Here is a 19,191-nt window from a genome sequence, read left to right on the forward strand (position 1 = left end):
GAACTCCTAATAGTTCGCTGGTCTTTCCATTTTTCATAGTGGCCTGCCGTTGTCTGTTTTTAATGAATGCACCCCTTAAAACTTTTAGCAATGTAATTTTGGTTTCTTTGTCTGCTTTGGTCTATTGTTCCTTTTTGTTTTTCCTAGGGTTGCTTATTCTATTTCTTTTTCCTAGTCTTTCCCTTTCTTGCTGTTTCATTTTTCTCAAATGTCCAGTGATCTTGATTGGCTGTATATTTTAATTGCAGTTTTTATTGCCCAGTGTAAGAAGCTCTGCTGGGTTTCTTCTGCAGTTGAGCAAGTCCATTTATCCGAAAGGTTTCTTCGCTGAAAGGGAGGCCTCACTGTGGTTGTGCACATGTTTAGGGGCTGGAGTAAACAGTACCTGCCACAATTTTCAAAGTAAGTCGAATGTCCTCTGAGTTCTAGTGCTTTCATTTAGTTCTTAGGTGTGCTTGCCATTCCTCCTTCTCCCTCCCTTCCCACTCTGCCCCCCATTCCCTCTCTCTCTCTTACCCTTCTCTCCTTTTTTTTAATTCTCTTCCTGTTTCACTCTTTCCTTCCCCTCTCTTTCATATTCCTATTCCTCCGCCCCCTGCTTATCCTTTGGTCTTTTAGGGTCTTAATAATGGCATTTCCACAAACTTTTTGCCATTTAACTCTCCATCCTCAGTTCTTGCTCTGTGGTTCCTTCCAGACTTAGTTTTGCTTGGTTTAGAAAGCACTTATCTGCCTTTAGCTGAGAGCAGCTCTTCTACATAATGGAGAAGTCAGGAGGGGCCACCTGAACTATAGACTGTTCAGTTACCCTCATTACTGCTTTATAGCCTTTGTCACTGAGCTCAGAGCCTTTCTGAGGCTCTAATAACTGCAGCCTCCTGTGTACTTTGATTTCATTTTTTTCTGTGCCAGTTTATTCATCGGTATGATTCCATTTATTTTGAGAGAATGCCCACATTTGGGTTGAAGCTTTTTAAAATTCTCATAAAATTTGTGTTTGTGGTATATTAGTCTTGGGAAAGAATTGCATTATCTACAAACCTTTAAAAATAATTTAGTAAGGGCTTCTAATACCAGTATTTCACTTAGTACTAAACTATGATTTGAGTCCATGGTACATTTCCTTTTTCACATTAATGACCTTGAAACTATTTCCCTCACTTCCCTCCTGGTATCCTCGTTACTTCATCATTTCTCCATTTCTCAAGAAATCTGACATATTTAAATTTTTATTGTATTTTTGCAATTTTAAGATAATCCATGCCACTAGGGGATTTAGAGGTAAGTGATCACTGAAAGTCACTTGAGTTAATCTTAATATTTTTACTGCAGTTTTTTTCCCCTCTAGAAATGAGCTAATATCTGTTAAAAGTAGAGAAAATGTGGAAAGAATCATCAAATCCTTCCTTAATACCAAAAATATGGAGGGTGGTGGTGGCTGGTATCACCTCAGAAGTTGACACTACATTAGTGGGATCAGTTACATCAAAATAATTACCTGTCTGTCTTAGTTATTTAAAAGATAGAGTCAAAATAAGAATGATAATGGTAGTTTTCCATTTTAGGTTTTCTAATTCTGACAGATAAATGGCATTGATATATATGGTTTGGGTCTTTTAAATTAGAACTCAAGGTTCTTTTTTCAGGGGTCGTTTGAAAACTGAAATCTAGCAAAGTCTTCTGGAAGTATCTTTTGGGGGAAATACTCCCACGTGCACTGCTTACCCCTACTCTGTTCATACTGATCATAGCTTTTACTCTAGAGAAAGCCTGGAGATAGAAATATCCCCTTGGTGAGCTTTTTCAGGCCAGAGATTGGATCAAAATAAGAGCTTTTATTTATTGAGTGTTCAAAATATGTACCTGGCCTGACGCTAAGTGCTTCACATATTTCATTCATTCCTGAAACTACTCAGTAATTGAGTAATTATCCCATTTTTTAATATATGAAAATATTAAGGCATAATGAGGGTTAAGTAAATTATGCAACGACATAACTTGTGACATCTGGTGTTTAAACAGATCTATCTGTTTTACTCTACATTCTTTTACCTTTAACTATTATGTAGCTTGAGCACTGAACAGAATACCTATTTGAATTAAATTGCATTTTAGCATGTCCTTTCCTTGATTACAAATAAAATTGTTTTGGTGCTATACTTGTCCTTCTACTGGGCAATACTAATTTCATCGCTTGAGTATTCCCTTTCAATGAGAAGAAAAAATAGTGGATTGTAAGAGGAAATGAGGATTCTTATGTTTCACACTGACATTGCTTAGAGAAGAGGGCTGAATTAAACATTAATCTACTTTCCCCAAGAACAGAGTTTTGGTTTTGAATACACTATATATGGATTTTTTTATTGTTGTTCCCTTGGCTTTTCATCATTCTTTCATTCATTCATTCCTCAGTAAAGTACAAAATGGCAAATTTTAAACTTGTACATGGGAAAATCTGGTTTTGTTTAATAGCATATTAAGTTTAACTTGATCTCGTTTGGATTTTTACAGAAAATTATAGAATGTTAAGATTTTTTTACCCCTCTGAGATTTATGGGAGTAATTTTTAAATTTTTTTCTGTGTGTTTATTCTGTGATTGCATTTATAATGAGGCTTTGGCTAGATGGAGAATTCTAGAGTCAAGTTTTCTGCCCCCATTATTGCTATGAAGATTTTGTTCCACTGTCATTTCCGGCCAGTGTGTTGATAAGAAATCTGATGGTATTTTTTTTGAATGCCTGTCAATTGGAATTTGTCTGATTTTATTCCCATGGTTAGACTGGGGTTACAGGTTTTGAGGTGAAAGGCCACAGAGGTAATATACCATTTAATCACATTCTCTCAAGGTTATATACTGTCAACATGACTTATCACTGTTCATATTGAACTTGATCACTATCAAGGTTATGGCCAAAGCTGTGTTTGTCAGGTATCTATAGACTTACTTGTATTTTCCCTCTTTCCACACTACTCTTTGGAAGAAAGCCAGTATGCACAACCCACACTTAAGGGTTGATTGGGAACTTACGTTCCACTTCACTGAAGGGACAATAAGTTATTTGGAATCCTTGAGCATGGGAGATTTGTCTGTTGCCACCTATTTATTTATTCTATCATTTATATAATATAGACTCAGGAGTGTTATGTTATTGGAATATATTTTTAATATTATGGAAATTAGGTAAAGAACCAAACATTCCAAAAGAGATTTTCTCACTTATCTTATTTGTACACTGAAACAGAAATGGAAATAGATACCAGGACCCAACTGTAGGGTTTGTCATCTCAGATCATTTATTTATAGAAAAAACCTTAGTAATAACTAGAAATTACAAAATCTGCTGGGGGTCATGAGATAGGCAGTGACCTCCAGCCATTTTTAGGGTTCATGTAGCACTCCCATTCTGGTATAGAATACATTTTTATAACTTTGCCATTGTTTTCCTTTTTCTTCCAAGATGTGAGGGAGAAGTAGGTGGACAGGATTACAGGGAGCCATGTTGTACCCCAAACGTGCACGTGTGCCCAGGAGGATTCTGGCAATAACTAATGCCAGGTTGTGATTCCTGTGGGGGTGATGAGCTAGTTGGTGCTTTCTGGCATCTTAAAGTGGCAGCCTTTAAAACTGAGGGATCAATTCACCTTTCCATCTTTCTTTCAGAAGAAGGCCGACCTAGAAGTGCCCTGAAGCATCATTTCAAACCTTTTGTTTTCCTTCTGGGTTCTTCCTTTTCTTTGTTATTGGGGTTTCCAACTTAGCTTTTCTTCTCTATCTGCTGTCACTATTCATTCCCTTATTTATGTGGCATCGATGTTCTTTCTGGTGGTCTGGGAATTGCCAGGCCCTTTTTAATCTTTTAAGTGTTTCTTGCCTTTCTCATTTTCTTTCTACTTTCTTCAAGTGATGACATTTTTTTTTCTTGACCTTTTAAAAGAATATTATGCTGTCTGTATATTGCTATTGAATTCTGAATACCTGCAGAAATGTTTACCAGAGAACCTTTGACTATCTAGGTATACACACCCCTTTCTTAGAAAGAACTTGGTTGCTATCCACTGCGTTGTATGTGTGTCACCAGTATCTACTCAGACAGATGGCTGAGGTGCTTTCTGATACTGGAGGTAACTCCAAGCAATGGGAAGAGTACAACAGCAAAGAGGTTGAAAGAATATTTGGCTCTATACCCCTTCTCTCTTAGCTTCTTTGGTGTGTACTTTCCAAAATAGCCTTGTGTTCTTTTGAAAACTTACAAAGAAAAAAAGAAAAAAGCTCACAAAGGGAAATTAACCAGTTGGCCCCCTATAGGTTGCAGAATTGCTTCTTTCAGGTTACCATAACTGAAGAATATAGAGGATTGGTGTATACTCTACTACATCCTCAGGAGGATGTTTTAAGGGAAATATGTGGATTTTTACCTGATTATTTTCCTCCATTTCATAAACCTCAAGATTTTTCTAAATACATCCTTTAAACTTGAGCTAAAATGGAAATTATGCTCTCCCTACTTAAATCCTTCTCTCATGTTATTATATAAAAGTTTAATAGCAGTCTTACATGTAAATTTCAACAAATTAAGCCTGTATATGTTGTTATTAGAATCAAAAACTATATATTTGGTTAGGACTTCATAAGAATTTTTTTGCTTTGATGCCAGAAATAGATACATGGCATTAATCTTAGGGGAGTTGTAGGCTTAATTAAAATTTCTAATACACATGACAATTTCTTGTCTAGTCTTCCATGTAAATACATAATTGGTAGCAATAATAAAAACTGTTTATCTGCATATGCTAATTAAATATGTAATTTAAATAGGGGTTAGTAAATTTATATGGATTTACCTCCTTACTCCATTTGAATTTTATGTTTGTACATTGGTTGCTTTTCTGACAACATACATTTTCAAAATTGTTATAATGTGAAAAACACTCCTCTGCTTCCACTCGGCTCTATCAGACCTTACATTTTGCCAAGAAATAAAACATTGGAGATAAAGGTTTAAGGCCCCTTTGTGGGCCCCTCCCCAATTTCTTCCTTCTCCAGAGGTTTCCACTCTGCTGAATTCAGGCCCAGTCTTTGCCAGGCAACATAGGCTAGCACTGCAACATTTCCCAAATTGGTCTCCTCTGGGATTAAAGTGACCTGAAAAAAGAAGACTCATGGTCAAACACTCCTCACCTTGAAATTTATAATATATGTTGAAGGCACTGAAGGCTCTCAGACATACTCCTGGAAAGAAATTTATACTTTTTAGATATTCAGCCTTACCCAGCTTATTTTATCACAGAATCCTTTCACTCCAGATTCTGAACACTGTCGTTGCTTGGGACATACTTTGTGAAAACACCATCTTGAATTACTACCATTCCGGAACTCACTTTCCAGTTTTCACTAATGTAACTTTCTAGATTTGGGTGACTAAGGTACTAATAGTAATCACTCTGAGTTGATGTTGACTATTAGATTGTGGTTAAAATCACATTTTACAAAATAGGAAGGCAAAATGTTAATAAATTGCATATTCACTGACCAGTGCACAAGTTACTTCAGCCGCTTTATTTTTTTGATTCTCGACTCATCCAGTCTCCTGAAGAGTCTGACTATAGACCATGGCTTCACACAACCTTGGTCTTAAACTCATCTGTTACAGTTCATGTTCTTGTGGCTGGAAGTAGCCTGAGTTTGTTAATGTTTCACACATTCTCGTGATAACAGTTTCTCAACTGTTAATATTGTACAAGATGGTACTTGAATTCTTTGTTTGCTTTTTTCCTTCCTGTATCATGTAAGAAGTTATGTATAAAGAAGTGACATTTTTCTTAAAATTTGTTCATATAGTGGTTTGATCCAGGAAAAATAAAATGGGAAAATGGACACTATTTCTGACTTTCAAATAAAACTCATTATGTATTGGTTTTCAGACTGTTCACCGAGCCTTGGGTCATACACATTATCTTTAAAGCAAGGCTTTGTTTGTGTCTATCGACAGATTCCCTAGAATCTGATGACGTTGTGGAGGATGGGTGAGGTCCTGAGAAAAATTCACAAAGTTTATATGCAATTTCATGGAACAGACCTTCCCGTACTGGCTTATAGCCTTCACTGCACCACACTTTACAGTTCTAAGATGGAAAATAATGAACCAAAGGGCTCCACTGTCTACAAAAGCATAGGCTAGAACATGTGTTAACTAAATATTGAAATTCTGAACCATCTACACTGTTATTCTTAGAATTTTAAGGTTTCTTAGGAAGTCTCTTCATTGCTCTTCTAGAACCTCCTTTAAAAACAAAAAAAATTTTTTTTTGTTAGAAAGATTTTCTTTTTGGATTCTGTATATTACTACTTCAGGCATATTTCTATACCATTTATCTGGAAGAGTGATTTTTCTGTTTTTATTTTGTGGAGAAAGGTCTCTTAGCTACTTCAGTTTTGTTTTTTAGCTTAATTTTGCTATTACAACTTTTTATTCTAAGTTTCAACTTTCTTGAAAATGATTACTAGGATAATACTATTTTTACACATACTCCCTCCCAACGTGCAAGCCATGTTTCATTTGGTTATCACATGTATCAGAGATTGAGCATCCCTTGGAAGACCCCAATAAATGATGGTGCTGTGCACATTTATTCTGAATTAATGAGCAAGGGTAAAGAGTTTATGAACAAATGTGTGAATGATCAAGTGGAATAAATGAAGTTTTTTGCCCCCTGTTAGGTGTAAATTTTAATGCACGATTAACGGTTGTTTTTTGCAGATAACTATTATAAAGTAATATATTAATCAATTTCTGACATGTCAGATACAGGTCAGTCTAGAAAGCAGCGTACTTGTCACAGGTGCTACGTTTATCGCTTTCATTTAGTTAGGAACCTGAGAGAATGCTTAGCTAATATCTTTCTGTTTTTCTGATGAATTTATAGGTCGACTAAGAAGCAATGCAGAATTCACTGCCTACAGAACTTGACCTCTAAGAATAACCCAATATGGTTAGATTAACTTAGAATTTCTTTTGTGGAGCTAAATTATCAGTGCCACTTTAATAATTCTTAATAAGACCCTGGTCTTCAAAGTCAATACCTTACACATAATTAAAAGAAGTAATTCTTAATTATTTGCTTTTAGATTTTATTCTAAACTCTTTTCTAGTACAGCTCTGAGAAATGGAAAGGGAGAAAAAGTTATCTAGTAATCCTTCTTAACAGCTGGGAAAGTGAAAGCTGATTTATAAATGAAGGAAGCTAAAGGAACTATTCTGCCACTTCTTTTGGATGTTATATCAGTAAGGTAACAGGTACCGGACAGGAAAGAGAATGACTTGGGCTGTCTCAGTCCACTGGCCTCTTTTAAAGCCTCAGTTTTCTGATATGTGAAAAAACAGGCCTTGGTAATTTTGCTGGTCTGCCTTAGCTCTAGCCTCAATTATAGATAATTTTTGTTTGTCTGTCATTGTTTAGTGAAGATAGTGAATAAAAACAGTATGATTATGAAAGTTTGAGAACCTTTCTTTGCTATTGTTTAGCGAAGATAGTGAGTAAAAACAATATGATTATGAAAGTTTAAGGAGATCCGCATTATCTAATAGAGCATTTTGCAGTGATGGGAGATGTTCTATATCTGCTCTGATAGACACATGGTATCACATGAGCACTTGAAATGTGGCTGGCATGACTTGAGGGACTACAATTTTAACATTAAAGTTAATAGCTACTGTATTGGCCAATGCTAATTGAATTCTTAATTCTTTGTTTCCCAAGGGAATTACACACATAGATTTATGACAGTCTTGTTCTTTATGTAAAGATTCGCAACTGGAATCTCTTTAGTTTTAGAATTTGGTAAGTGTACCTCAAGTCTCCTTACTGAAATCTCTCTTCAAGAATATCTTCTATTTCCAGTGGCAGTCAAGCATGGATAAGGTCTTAAACGAAATTTTCCCAGGCACCCTAGAGTGTTTTTGTTGTTAAGCACATGCCTCTGCCCATGACTTTTTGAAACTCTGCCCTCCTGTGGCTGGGACAACTTTACCAAAGCCTGCGGAGCCCCCTGCCAGCCCCAGCAGTGCTTAGCATTGCTCGGCATTGTTCTTGCGCTAGACCTCCTGGTATCTTGAGCAGGTTGGGAGTCGTCAAGATTCTTCTCTTCATTTTGTTTTAGAAGCTAGATTTTAGGAAGTTTAATTGCTAAAATTACTTGAGAAAATTTTTGGTTTTTTGTTGACAAAGTATTATTCCAAAAATTTAGACATTAACATGATGGTTATAGTACTAAAATATCTAGGTCAGTAGGTTATAACAGTTGCCATGTGAATGAATTTCCCATTAAAATCTGTTCTAATTGCTTCAGCATTGGATTTACCATGCTTAGGGATCAAAAAGAGCCTTGAATGATTGTGTCCTGAGATTCTGGGCCTCTAGAAATGAAATTATCAAAATTAGTGTAGAGGCATTCTTTATGTATAATGATTGAAACTGGTAAGCTTCCTGTTTGAAACTCAATTTTCTGTGAAAGAGCTTACATAAGACTAAATTTGCATTACGGCATGCCACTCACAAAACTCACAGCATCCTTTAAACTTAATCCAGCCACACCAGGTCAGTGAGCTGTGGGTGAAAACATGGATTCCCACTGAGGATCCCCAGCACACATCTTCCCGTGAACACAGGCCCTAGGTAACTCTGTTGGCAAATAAAGGCACTGGTTATCAGTCATTCCCTTGAAAAGTAAATAGAGAAAAACCAAAGGCAGTGTTAGGAAACTTCAAGTGACACAGAACAGTAAATGCCTTCTTTCCATTCCCATGCCCTTTCTTCCCCCAAACTGGTTAGCTTAAGTTTTCTTTTATACAGACTGGACTATATCATGTTTTTAAACACATGCTTCCTTTTTTTGTTTTTTGTTTTTTTGCTTTAACTCTTTTTACTGTATACTGTAACATATATACAAAGCAAAGAAATAAAAAAGCAGTAGTTTCAAAGCACTCTTTGAAAAGTAGTTAGTTACAGGGTAGATCCCAGAGTTTGTCATGGGCAACAATCCTCTCCTATTTTCCTTCTAGCTGTGCCAGAATATAGGAGGCTAGAGGGCTTAAATGCTATTTTATCATCACAATTGACTTTTTTTTCCATTTTGTGAACACTAACATATATACAAAAAGCTATAAATTTCAAAGCACAGCACCACAATTAGTTGTAGAACATATTTCAGACTTAGACATAAGTTACAATTTCACAATTTTAGGTTTTTGCTTCTAGCTGCTCAAAAATACTGGAGACTAAAAGAGGTAATCAATTTAATGATTCAGCATTCATATTCATTTGTTAAGTCCTATCTTCTATGTATAATAACAACATCACCTTTGATCTTTCCATACCTCTTTGGGGTTCTTTGAACTATGGCAATTCTAAATTTTTGCTATTGGGACGGTCTGTCACTAATATGGGGTAGGGAGATGGAACTACCTGATGTTCTGGAGAGGTTGAGCTAGGTTTCAGGATTTATCCGGACCAGAGATCCATCTGGAGGTTGTAGGTTTCTGAAAAGTTACTCTAGTGCCTGGAACACTTGTGGAATCTTATATATTTCCCTACATGTTTTTTAGGATTGACTGGAATGGTCCTGGTTGGAGGTTGGCAGGTTGTGACAGGTAACGAAGTCTACCTGAAGCTTGCATAAGATCAACCTCCAGAGTAGCCTCTCAAAGTGTCTCTGCCGCTGATACTTTATTAATTACACTTCTTTTCCCCCTTTTGGTGAGGATGTAATTGTTGATCTCACAGTGCCAGGTCTAGATTCATCCCTGGGAGTCATCTCCCACATCGCCAGGGAGACTTTCACCCCTGGATGTCATGTCCCACGTAGGGGGGAGGGCAATGGTTTCACTTGCAGAGTTGGGCTTAGAGAGACTGAATGCCTTTTTTTTTTCTTTATTCAACATAACACTATACAAAAGCAAACATTCTTACCATATGATCTGAATGCCTATGTTTTTTAAAAGTCTTGTTTACTGATCTGTAACATCTGTAAGGTAATAGTCACACTATTAGGGCTACAGTTCTATGAATTTTAACAAGTGCATGCACCACAATCAAGATAGAGAATTTTTTGATACCCCTAAAGCGTTCCTTCTTTCTGCCTTATTTTTGTAATCACCACCATAATCAAGTTGTAAAATATGTCCATCATCCCAAAAAGGGCCCCCCTCTGTGGTTCGGTTTTAACAGTTGTATTACATTAAACTATATGGATTTAACTTAATTTTCCTAAATATCCCCTCACTGATTTATGTTTAGGATGATTCCAGTCTTGGAACTCAAGCAAGGTCCAGTAAATGTCTTTGTATATTAATCTTGCTTTCGCAATTACAGACAAAGGGTAAATTCCTTCCAGAAGAATTGCAAGATCAAAAAGTATGTGCATATAAATTTTTGATAAAATATTGCCAGATAGTTTACCAAAAGAATTATACCTATTTACTTTCCAACCAATTATGATTGAGAGTGGCTACTACTTTCACTGTCACTAATTCTGGGTGTCACTAAATTTGATTTTTATTAATTTGATAGAGAAAATGGTATCTAGCAAAGTTACTTGCATTAAGTGGTGTATTTCTCATTTAAAAATCAGATTAAATAGTTTTCATGCAAAAAAAATCTAGCCCGTTAATTTGTTAAAACTACCCAGTAACGTTAGAGAAAACATGAATAGAAAAAAATTTGCCTTTGTTTCCATTATCCCAACATAGTTTTCATTTCCAGTTAATCCATGCAAGTACAGTTTTGTGAATCAAAGTACATTTTAAAATCATATGTGCAGTATATGCTTTGTTTTTTTGCTTTATAGTTCACATTATTTCATCTGCATTTAAATTTTATAAGGATAATTTCCTACTAGCTTTGGAAGGATAGAATTTTATCGCTTAAAGTGTGTCAGTTTGATGGGAATTTGGTAACTTTTTCCTCAAGGGAAGCCGTTACATATCAATTTATTTTTAGGTCAGTTTAATATATTTTTCATTTTTAAAAATTATTAAAGTGATATATATTGCATGTAAGTATTTCAAATCCACTGTTATTTAGTAAATTAAATTTTTTAAATTCGTTTTTTGTTCTCAGTAGGTACATTGATACGTTTCAAAACTGAAAAGTCAGAAACTGCATACAATAAAAAGTCTCCTTAGCCTGGTCCCCCAGCTACCCAGCTGCCCCTCTTGGAGGACGTTACTCTGATCAGAGATTCTTGTATATTCCTTCAGGCATATTTTATGCATTTTGAGCAAACGCGTGTGTGTCCCCATCTAAGCAGCAAATGTTAGCATAGTGCACATACCTTAGTCACATATTTTTTTAGGTAACTATATTTTATTCATTTGAAGAGTCTCTCCCATTCATGTTCCCTATCTGATAGGTACCAACCATCAATGCATATTTATGCCTATATAAATGAATAGGAAGGTACATATTCTGATTTTTTTCTTTCCCTTATTGAAACTAACCTTTTTGTGCTAAGAAGGCAGTATAGCTCGTCGTTAAGCGTAGAGGCAGCAGAGCCAGAGTCAGGCTCCCTGTGTTCAGATCTCTGTCCTGCCACACAACACGTGTGATGATTGACAGGGCATCTGAGACCCCCATACCTTGGAATCTTCATACGTAAAAAGGGGGGTCAGTACATGCACTGCACTTGGAATAATATCATGCAGAGGAAGTATTATGTACGTGTTTGCTGCTACTGTTGTTATTAAGAACAAAGACCAATAAAAGCAAATTCTAGAATCAGTCATTTTGAGTTGTATTAGTGATATGTATGGATATGGGTAAAATCGCTTAGAACAGAATGGATGGATTCCTTATTTGCTTGGGTTCTACTTAAATGCATTTTAGGAAGCTTCAGAAAACAGAATTAAAGCAGTTGAAATGTATTTTGTTCCTTTTTTATGGTTGATTTTTATTGTTTTACTTGCTTGCATATACTTCTTTAAATCAAACAAACATATCTTTAAACTAAATGGCTGTATTTTATGAAGTAAAAATATTCCAGAGAAGGCGAGGGAAGAAATGATGTCAGAATATGAACTTTTTTTTGCATAGTATAATTTAAAAGTGCTTTTTCAGGCATTGTTCAGAAACTCAAATTTGATTTGTTAAAAATTCACATGTATCTATATATTATAGTTATTGTCAGGTGACAGTGACCTACAAAGTTCCAAAATTCCTTGTCCAAATCTTCTTAGGGTCAAATAGTTAATAAAAATTCTGGAGGCAGCTAAAAGGCTATGGAGACTGAGTTGTATTTCATTATAATTTTCCATGTTTAGTTCTTTCTTTCCTTGATAAACAAAACAACACAAAACCTCCCTTCTCTCTCATTCCCCACCTGTATATCCTAGTTACAAAATAATATATGTACAGTATAGAAAATATTAAAAAACACACAAAAAGGAAGAATTGCCTTAATACCACCACCAAGCTTAACAGTTTCTCTGTTTCGATATGTGCACACGATTATGTCACTATTACTGATTTGTTTACCTTTTACAATGATGGTATGGCAGATACTATACATACTACTTTTTGTGATAGTATTTTTTTAAATAAACCTCATAAAACTTTAATCACGTCATTAAATAATTCATAAGGTAATTTATAATATGTACCTCATATTCCATTGAGTATATATGACATACTATAATTTACTTTGTAATTTACATATGTCCTGTTTAAGAACATTTAATACTAAGCTGCATCAGTAAAGATAAAAAACAACTTTTTAAGTTTGCACATCCCTTATTTCGTTATGATAACTTCGGAGATGTAGAATTGAGTATAGGATATGCACCTTTCCTTATCGCATACATGTTACCACACTGTTATCTTTGTTCACAAATGTGTAAAACAGTATACATTTTTGATACACATAACCAAACTCTTTTCCAGATAGTTGGTATCTTCCTTCATGCTTGCTGGATGGAGTATTATTTTGTATAAATGTATACCTATTTAAGATGAAACTTGCTTCCTTTTGGATTTAGTGCAACTCTCTTCATTTCATGCCCTAGAACTATCTCTTATTTCTTACTTCTTTCCCTTTTTCTTTATTCTTCTCCATTCTTCTTCTGTCCCACCTCAAAACTTGATTTCAAAGAAGCTAGATTTCAAATCCTCTTTACCTCACTCTTCACCTGTTTTGTAGTGCATTTGTTGTATTAAATATTTTTGAAACTCTTTTCTTGTACAGCACCCACCAAATTTTTGTAAAAAAATCATACCTATTCCTGCCCTGATTTTCAGTTTGTGATTTTTGGTAGCAGCTAACCCACTGCATTTGTCAAGTGGTCTTATACTCTAGCACAGAGGCTAAGAGGACCAGGACCAAATCCTGGTGCCTGTTCTAACTTGGGAATCTAGGCTTTAATACTTCCTGTCCTTGCATTTCTTCATTTATAAATAGAGAAAATACTAGTGCTTTCCTCATTTTGTGAGATTTTGTGAGAACTTAAAGAGGTGATGCTTAAAAGTCCTCAACATACTGCCTGATATGTAGTAAGCACTCAAAAGGGTAACTTTTATTATTATCATCTCATAATTGTCACAGTGTATGTGTGAATTAGGCAGAGATGATTTTTCTCATCCCGTATTTCAAGTAAGCAGAATCAGGGAGATGGAATACTCTTTGTGTCTTCACATCTTGAAAGTATTTTTGTCTAAACCCCAAGTCAGGAATTTTGATCCGTAAGGACTACCACAAAGTGGAGAAACTAAAGTGAGTGGCAAGAATACTGCCTAACAGGATAATCCTGGAACAGTATGAAGAGTTTGAGAAACTATGTACAGGTGCTTGAGAGGTACATGTTCCCCTCACAGCAAGTAGGAAGGAAGATGTTTTGTTCCTGGAGAAGAGGACTGATTCACATGGATGCTGACAGAGATTAAGAGTTTACTTCATCCAGAACACTTCCAGATACATAGCAAAGAGTCTCCTAAAAAGTTTACTGAGTACTAAAATCAAGACAGTTAAAAGGTTTCTCTATTTTCATTTAAATTAAAATGAAGTCCTGCTTTAACTACATATGACTGACAAGGTTTTTATCTTAACTTATTTCCGACAGGGCATGGTGCTGATGTGAAATGTGTAGACTGGCATCCAACAAAAGGGTTAGTTGTTTCAGGAAGTAAAGATAGTCAACAGCCAATCAAGTTCTGGGATCCCAAGACTGGGCAGAGTCTTGCAACACTGTAAGTGATAGGAACCCCACCTATCAAACAAAATCGAACAAAGCAGCCCATATTCTTTCATTTTTAGCTTTCTCTTCTTCATGTATTCCTGAAAATTAGGATTTGGATCTTACTGAATTCTTACTAATTAATTATGATTTATCTCTAAATTTCTAATGAAACAGGGCTTGATTTTTGTTTTATCACCTACCTAAATTTAATTTGGTTCTCACAGAAGGCAAGGAGGTAAATTTGTAAGAGGTAGTTATTATTGTAGCTTCCTGTCTCTTATCAAAATACCATCTAGCACTATTTGAAGTTTGTGTTTATGTGACACTTACTAGATGCAGCCAAACTTTCTCCATCTCACTAACTCTCTTTGTCAAGGTTTTCCCTTCAGTTTTTAGTCAGTTCTCATATTTTCTCTGAGGTACTCATTTTTGATGAAGCCACACATACATGAATATGTCCTTAATGGTTTTTCTTTTGACCAATCACAGCTGTATTCGGGTCCTTTTGATTGGGAAGTGAACCATATTAAGAGTGAACTAGTTGGAGCAAGGCTGACTTGTTGCCCACGTCCAGTGACCACACCCAAAGTAGAGTATGGGTGGATGGTGCCCCGTGGAGGCTTGGGGTTGTGATAGTGTCTTTAGTTCCCAGTTAACCCTCAAACTATCCACTGCCCTTTTTTAAGCTCCACTGGATTTTTAAAATTTAATGATCTTTACTGAGTGTTGATTTATGAATTCAAGGGCTTCCTCTGCCTTATATATAAATTTTTCTATCCAAATTGAAGCTCTGCTGCTGTTTTAACTGACTAATGAGAACTGTGCTTATGTAGTGGATATTATTTCTGTCATTGACCTGTTTCTCTCAAGTGTATGTTTGACACCACGTAAAGTTACATGTTTTATTACTTCTAGGCCCAACCACTTGCCATCTTGATCCATGTACTTTCAAATGAAAATGGTCATCTGTTGATCTGTACTTGCTTTGAATTCTGACAGATTATTTTCTTGATGCTTTGTTTCTAGTCATGCTCATAAAAATACAGTAATGGAAGTGAAATTAAATCTCAATGGCAATTGGCTACTCACAGCATCACGTGACCATCTCTGTAAACTTTTTGACATCCGGAATCTGAAAGAGGAGCTTCAAGTCTTTCGAGGTCATAAGAAAGAAGCCACAGGTTAGTGGCTAGGATGCGCCCCACACCTCATTGACTATGATCTGTAGCCTTTGCAAATCCTAAGTACTTTTGTCTTCTCCCACATTTCACGGTTCAAACTGTGTTTTGTCTTCCCCCACTGTTCACAGCTGTGGCCTGGCATCCTGTTCATGAAGGACTTTTTGCCAGTGGAGGGTCTGATGGTTCTTTGTTATTCTGGCATGTTGGGTATGTAACATCTATTATATAAAGAAGAATATTTTATAAAGCAGTCATCTGAATGTGTAAAAACGTGGTTTATTAGCTCGGGTTCTCTAGAGAAACAATCAGCAGGAGATATCCATAAATATAAAATGTATAAAAATGTATCATGTAACCATGGGGATGTAGAGTCCAAGGTCTGTAGGGCAGGCCATAAACTGGCAGCTCCAATGAAGGTCCTCAGCGATCTCTCAGGAGAGGCTGGCTGGCTGAAGCAGGTAGACAAGTGACTATCTCTTCTGAATCCTTAAAAGTCTTCTGGTGATTAAATTAAGCATCACTCATTGCAGAAGTCACTCCTCTTAGTTGATTATACATACAATCGGCTATGGATGCAGCCAGCGTGATCATGATTTAAGTCCATGAAATGTCCTTAAAGCAGCAGTCCAGCTTTTGCCCGACCAGACAACTGGGCACCACCTGGTTAAGTTGACACATGAACCTGATTATGACACATGGCAAAGTTTTGCACATTTTCTGAATGTTCATCTCTTATATATCAGAGACTACCTATAGTTTCCTATTCTAAAAATCTGGGTGGGATAGAACAGTTTACAATTCTATTTTTGGATGTGGAAGTCATTTAGGGGGAATAAGAAAATAGATTTCCTAGTATCTTATTAGATAAATTGTTTTTAAAACATTTTCCCCTCTTAAGTGCTTTTTTTTTGTTTACATGGGCAGGCACCGGAAAGTGAACCCGAGTCTCCGACATGGCAGGCGAGAACTCTGCCTGCTAAGCCACCGTGGCCTGCCCTCTTAAGTGCTTTTTGAATGAAAGAATATGTTTTTGACAACAAAACAATACCTCTAGAACAGTCTTTGAGTAGCTTTGTGTTGAAAGCTTTTTTTTCTTTTCATTGTTTTCATACCTTGTGTGAAAGACTCCTTTGTGTGATACTGTTGCAGGGTGGAGAAGGAAGTGGGTGGGATGGAGATGGCCCACGAGGGAATGATCTGGAGTCTGGCTTGGCATCCTCTTGGACATATTCTCTGCTCAGGCTCAAATGACCATACCAGGTAAGTTTTATATAAAAAATTAGAAGGAATTACTGTACTCATAAAGCAGCAGGAAATAAATACTGTATATGTTTATTTTTATTTATTGACTGATGTATTCATAGTCCAACTTGTTCTTATAAATATAGTGGTTTATAAATGCATATTATACAATAAGGAGATTGTTATTAATTATGATTTTGGTTATTTGAATTTAGTTTTGTCTTCTGGTTAAAAAATCTTTCCATATTTTAAAGGCATTATAAAAATGTGTTGTACTTACCACAGGACTGCTTAGTACTTAATTAATAAGTACCAGAAAAACACTGACACTGTGCTCTGCACACCCCCCCCCCCTCCGATTTTTATTTGGATAGCAAATTCTGGACCCGAAACCGACCAGGTGATAAAATGCGAGATCGATATAATCTTAATCTATTACCCGGAATGTCTGAAGATGGAGTAGAATATGGTGAGGCTGTTACACATTTATTTTTCTTTGGAATCTGATGTTCTGTTATAGTTTATTGACATACAGATCACCAATGATATGAATTAGTGTTATAAAGTATTAATTTTAGCAGGCCATTATTAAATAAAATCTTATATTTACATTATTATATAAAATTATTTACAGTGGTTAATTATTATTTATAGATGACCTTGAACCTAATAGCTTGGCAGTAATTCCAGGGATGGGAATACCAGAACAACTGAAGTTAGCTATGGAACAAGAACAGATGGGTAAGAGAAGTTGTACCTGCAAATTTTACTTTTATAAAATTTTTGTTAATTCCTTTCTTATCATCATGTTCTCAAATTATGTTTAAAATGCTGAAACAATTTATATTGAGAAAGGTTGATGAAAGGTATATCAATCACCTAATATTTATAATCATTCTTCCAAAACTATGTTCATTGATGAAATGGCCAATTTCTTCCATTTCCTTGTTTAATTACTTCTTTTTGTGCTTATAGGGAAAGATGAGTCAAATGAAATTGAAATGACAATTCCAGGTTTGGATTGGGGAATGGAGGAGGTGATGCAAAAGGATCAAAAAAAAGTACCTCAAAAGAAAGTTCCTTATGCGAAACCTATCCCAGCTCAGTTCCAGCAGGTAAGTACCCTAAAAGTGAGCCCACCTTATCACAGATCAGGAGGTTCTAGTTGCTGAGTCTAATTGCAGTTCAGTAATATGTTTCTGTTGGATTACCTCACTTGTTAAAGATATTCCTGGACAATTGATTCTTTTTGGAGCATTATTCATATAATTCATGCCTTCCTAGAAATAGCTTCCATCTACTGTATTGCAGTTAGTACTGAATTTTTCCTCGATCCTCTCTACTTTTACTGTCTCTTGCACATTAACATCTGAGCTATTAGAAGAAGGAACAAAAAGAAACATGGAGAAGAGAAACTATCTTGGTTTCCTTCATCGTTGTTTGTTTGTCTTCTGCTTTAATTGTCCTCAATGCAAAGCACATACATCCTTTTGAAGAGGCAGGCAGCTTTGCATTCTTAATAACATTCAAGATCTTGCATCTTTTTCAAGTTAGTAATTTATATCTAGTAATGTCCTTGTCTAATTTCATTTTGTTGTCACATAAGAATTAGTATTAGAAGAAATATAATTCACCAGATGAATCAACTTGTTCAGCATGTTTGAATGGTAGGTGACAGTATAGAATGGTTTTTTCATTCTGTCATTATAATTTATATACTTATAGCATATTTTAATATTGTCTTCTTTCCTGAGGCTTGGATGCAAAATAAAGTTCCAATTCCTGCTCCAAACGAGGTACTGAATGACAGAAAAGAGGACATTAAATTGGAAGAGAAGAAAAAAACACAAGCAGAAATTGAGCAAGAAATGGCCACGTTACAGTATACTAACCCACAACTTTTGGAGGTGTGTGCAGCTTTTGAGGGGGATTCAAGGTCATCATTTTTCTTGATATAAAGAAAAGAAGGGACCCCCAGATAGATCAGATGAGCACTACCATAGGAAACAAGTTTCTGAAAGAATCAATATACTTTTTTTTTTTTGCATGAGCAGGCACTGGGAGTCGAATCCAGGTCTCTGGCATGGCAGGCAAGAACTCTACTGCTAAGCCACCATGGCCCGCTGTAGATTCTTTTAATTGTATAATGTAACATATATATAAAGCAAAGGAAGAAAAAAAGCAATAGTTTTCAAAGCACTCTTCCACAAATAGTTATAGGACAGATCCCAGAGTTTGTCATGGGCTACCCATACCATCATCTCAGATTTTTCCTTCTAGCTGCTCCACTATCACCTTTGATCTTTCCATCCCTCTCTTTAGGGGTATTTGGGCTATGGCCATTCTAACTTTTTCATGTTGGAAGGGGCTGTCAATAATATAGGGTAGGGAGATAGAACTACCTGATCAGTTCAAGAATCAGTATACATTTTTTCATAGAAAATATAAAGCCAAAGTAGTTTTAACTTGGGTTTACTTATTTATCCAAAGGTGAAAGAAGTTTTTTCCCCATCAGTGCAGCGAGCAGGTAGTTACTTCTTATTTT

General features: G+C 35.8%; 1 protein-coding gene across 1 annotated transcript in view; it reads left to right on the plus strand.

Annotated features, from left to right (window-relative positions):
* WDR33 (WD repeat domain 33) overlaps nt 1-19,191 on the plus strand; it is a 111,701-nt gene that overhangs the window by 73,549 nt on the left and 18,961 nt on the right. The window contains exons 8-15 of the mRNA XM_077153465.1: nt 14,107-14,233; nt 15,250-15,404; nt 15,533-15,611; nt 16,554-16,664; nt 17,021-17,115; nt 17,301-17,387; nt 17,622-17,761; nt 18,401-18,553. Of these exons, the coding sequence (XP_077009580.1) occupies nt 14,107-14,233; nt 15,250-15,404; nt 15,533-15,611; nt 16,554-16,664; nt 17,021-17,115; nt 17,301-17,387; nt 17,622-17,761; nt 18,401-18,553 (947 nt within the window). The remainder of the gene's footprint in view (nt 1-14,106; nt 14,234-15,249; nt 15,405-15,532; nt 15,612-16,553; nt 16,665-17,020; nt 17,116-17,300; nt 17,388-17,621; nt 17,762-18,400; nt 18,554-19,191) is intronic.

Source organism: Tamandua tetradactyla, chromosome 3 (genome assembly GCF_023851605.1).
Source record: "Tamandua tetradactyla isolate mTamTet1 chromosome 3, mTamTet1.pri, whole genome shotgun sequence".
Lineage (NCBI taxonomy): Eukaryota > Metazoa > Chordata > Mammalia > Pilosa > Myrmecophagidae > Tamandua > Tamandua tetradactyla.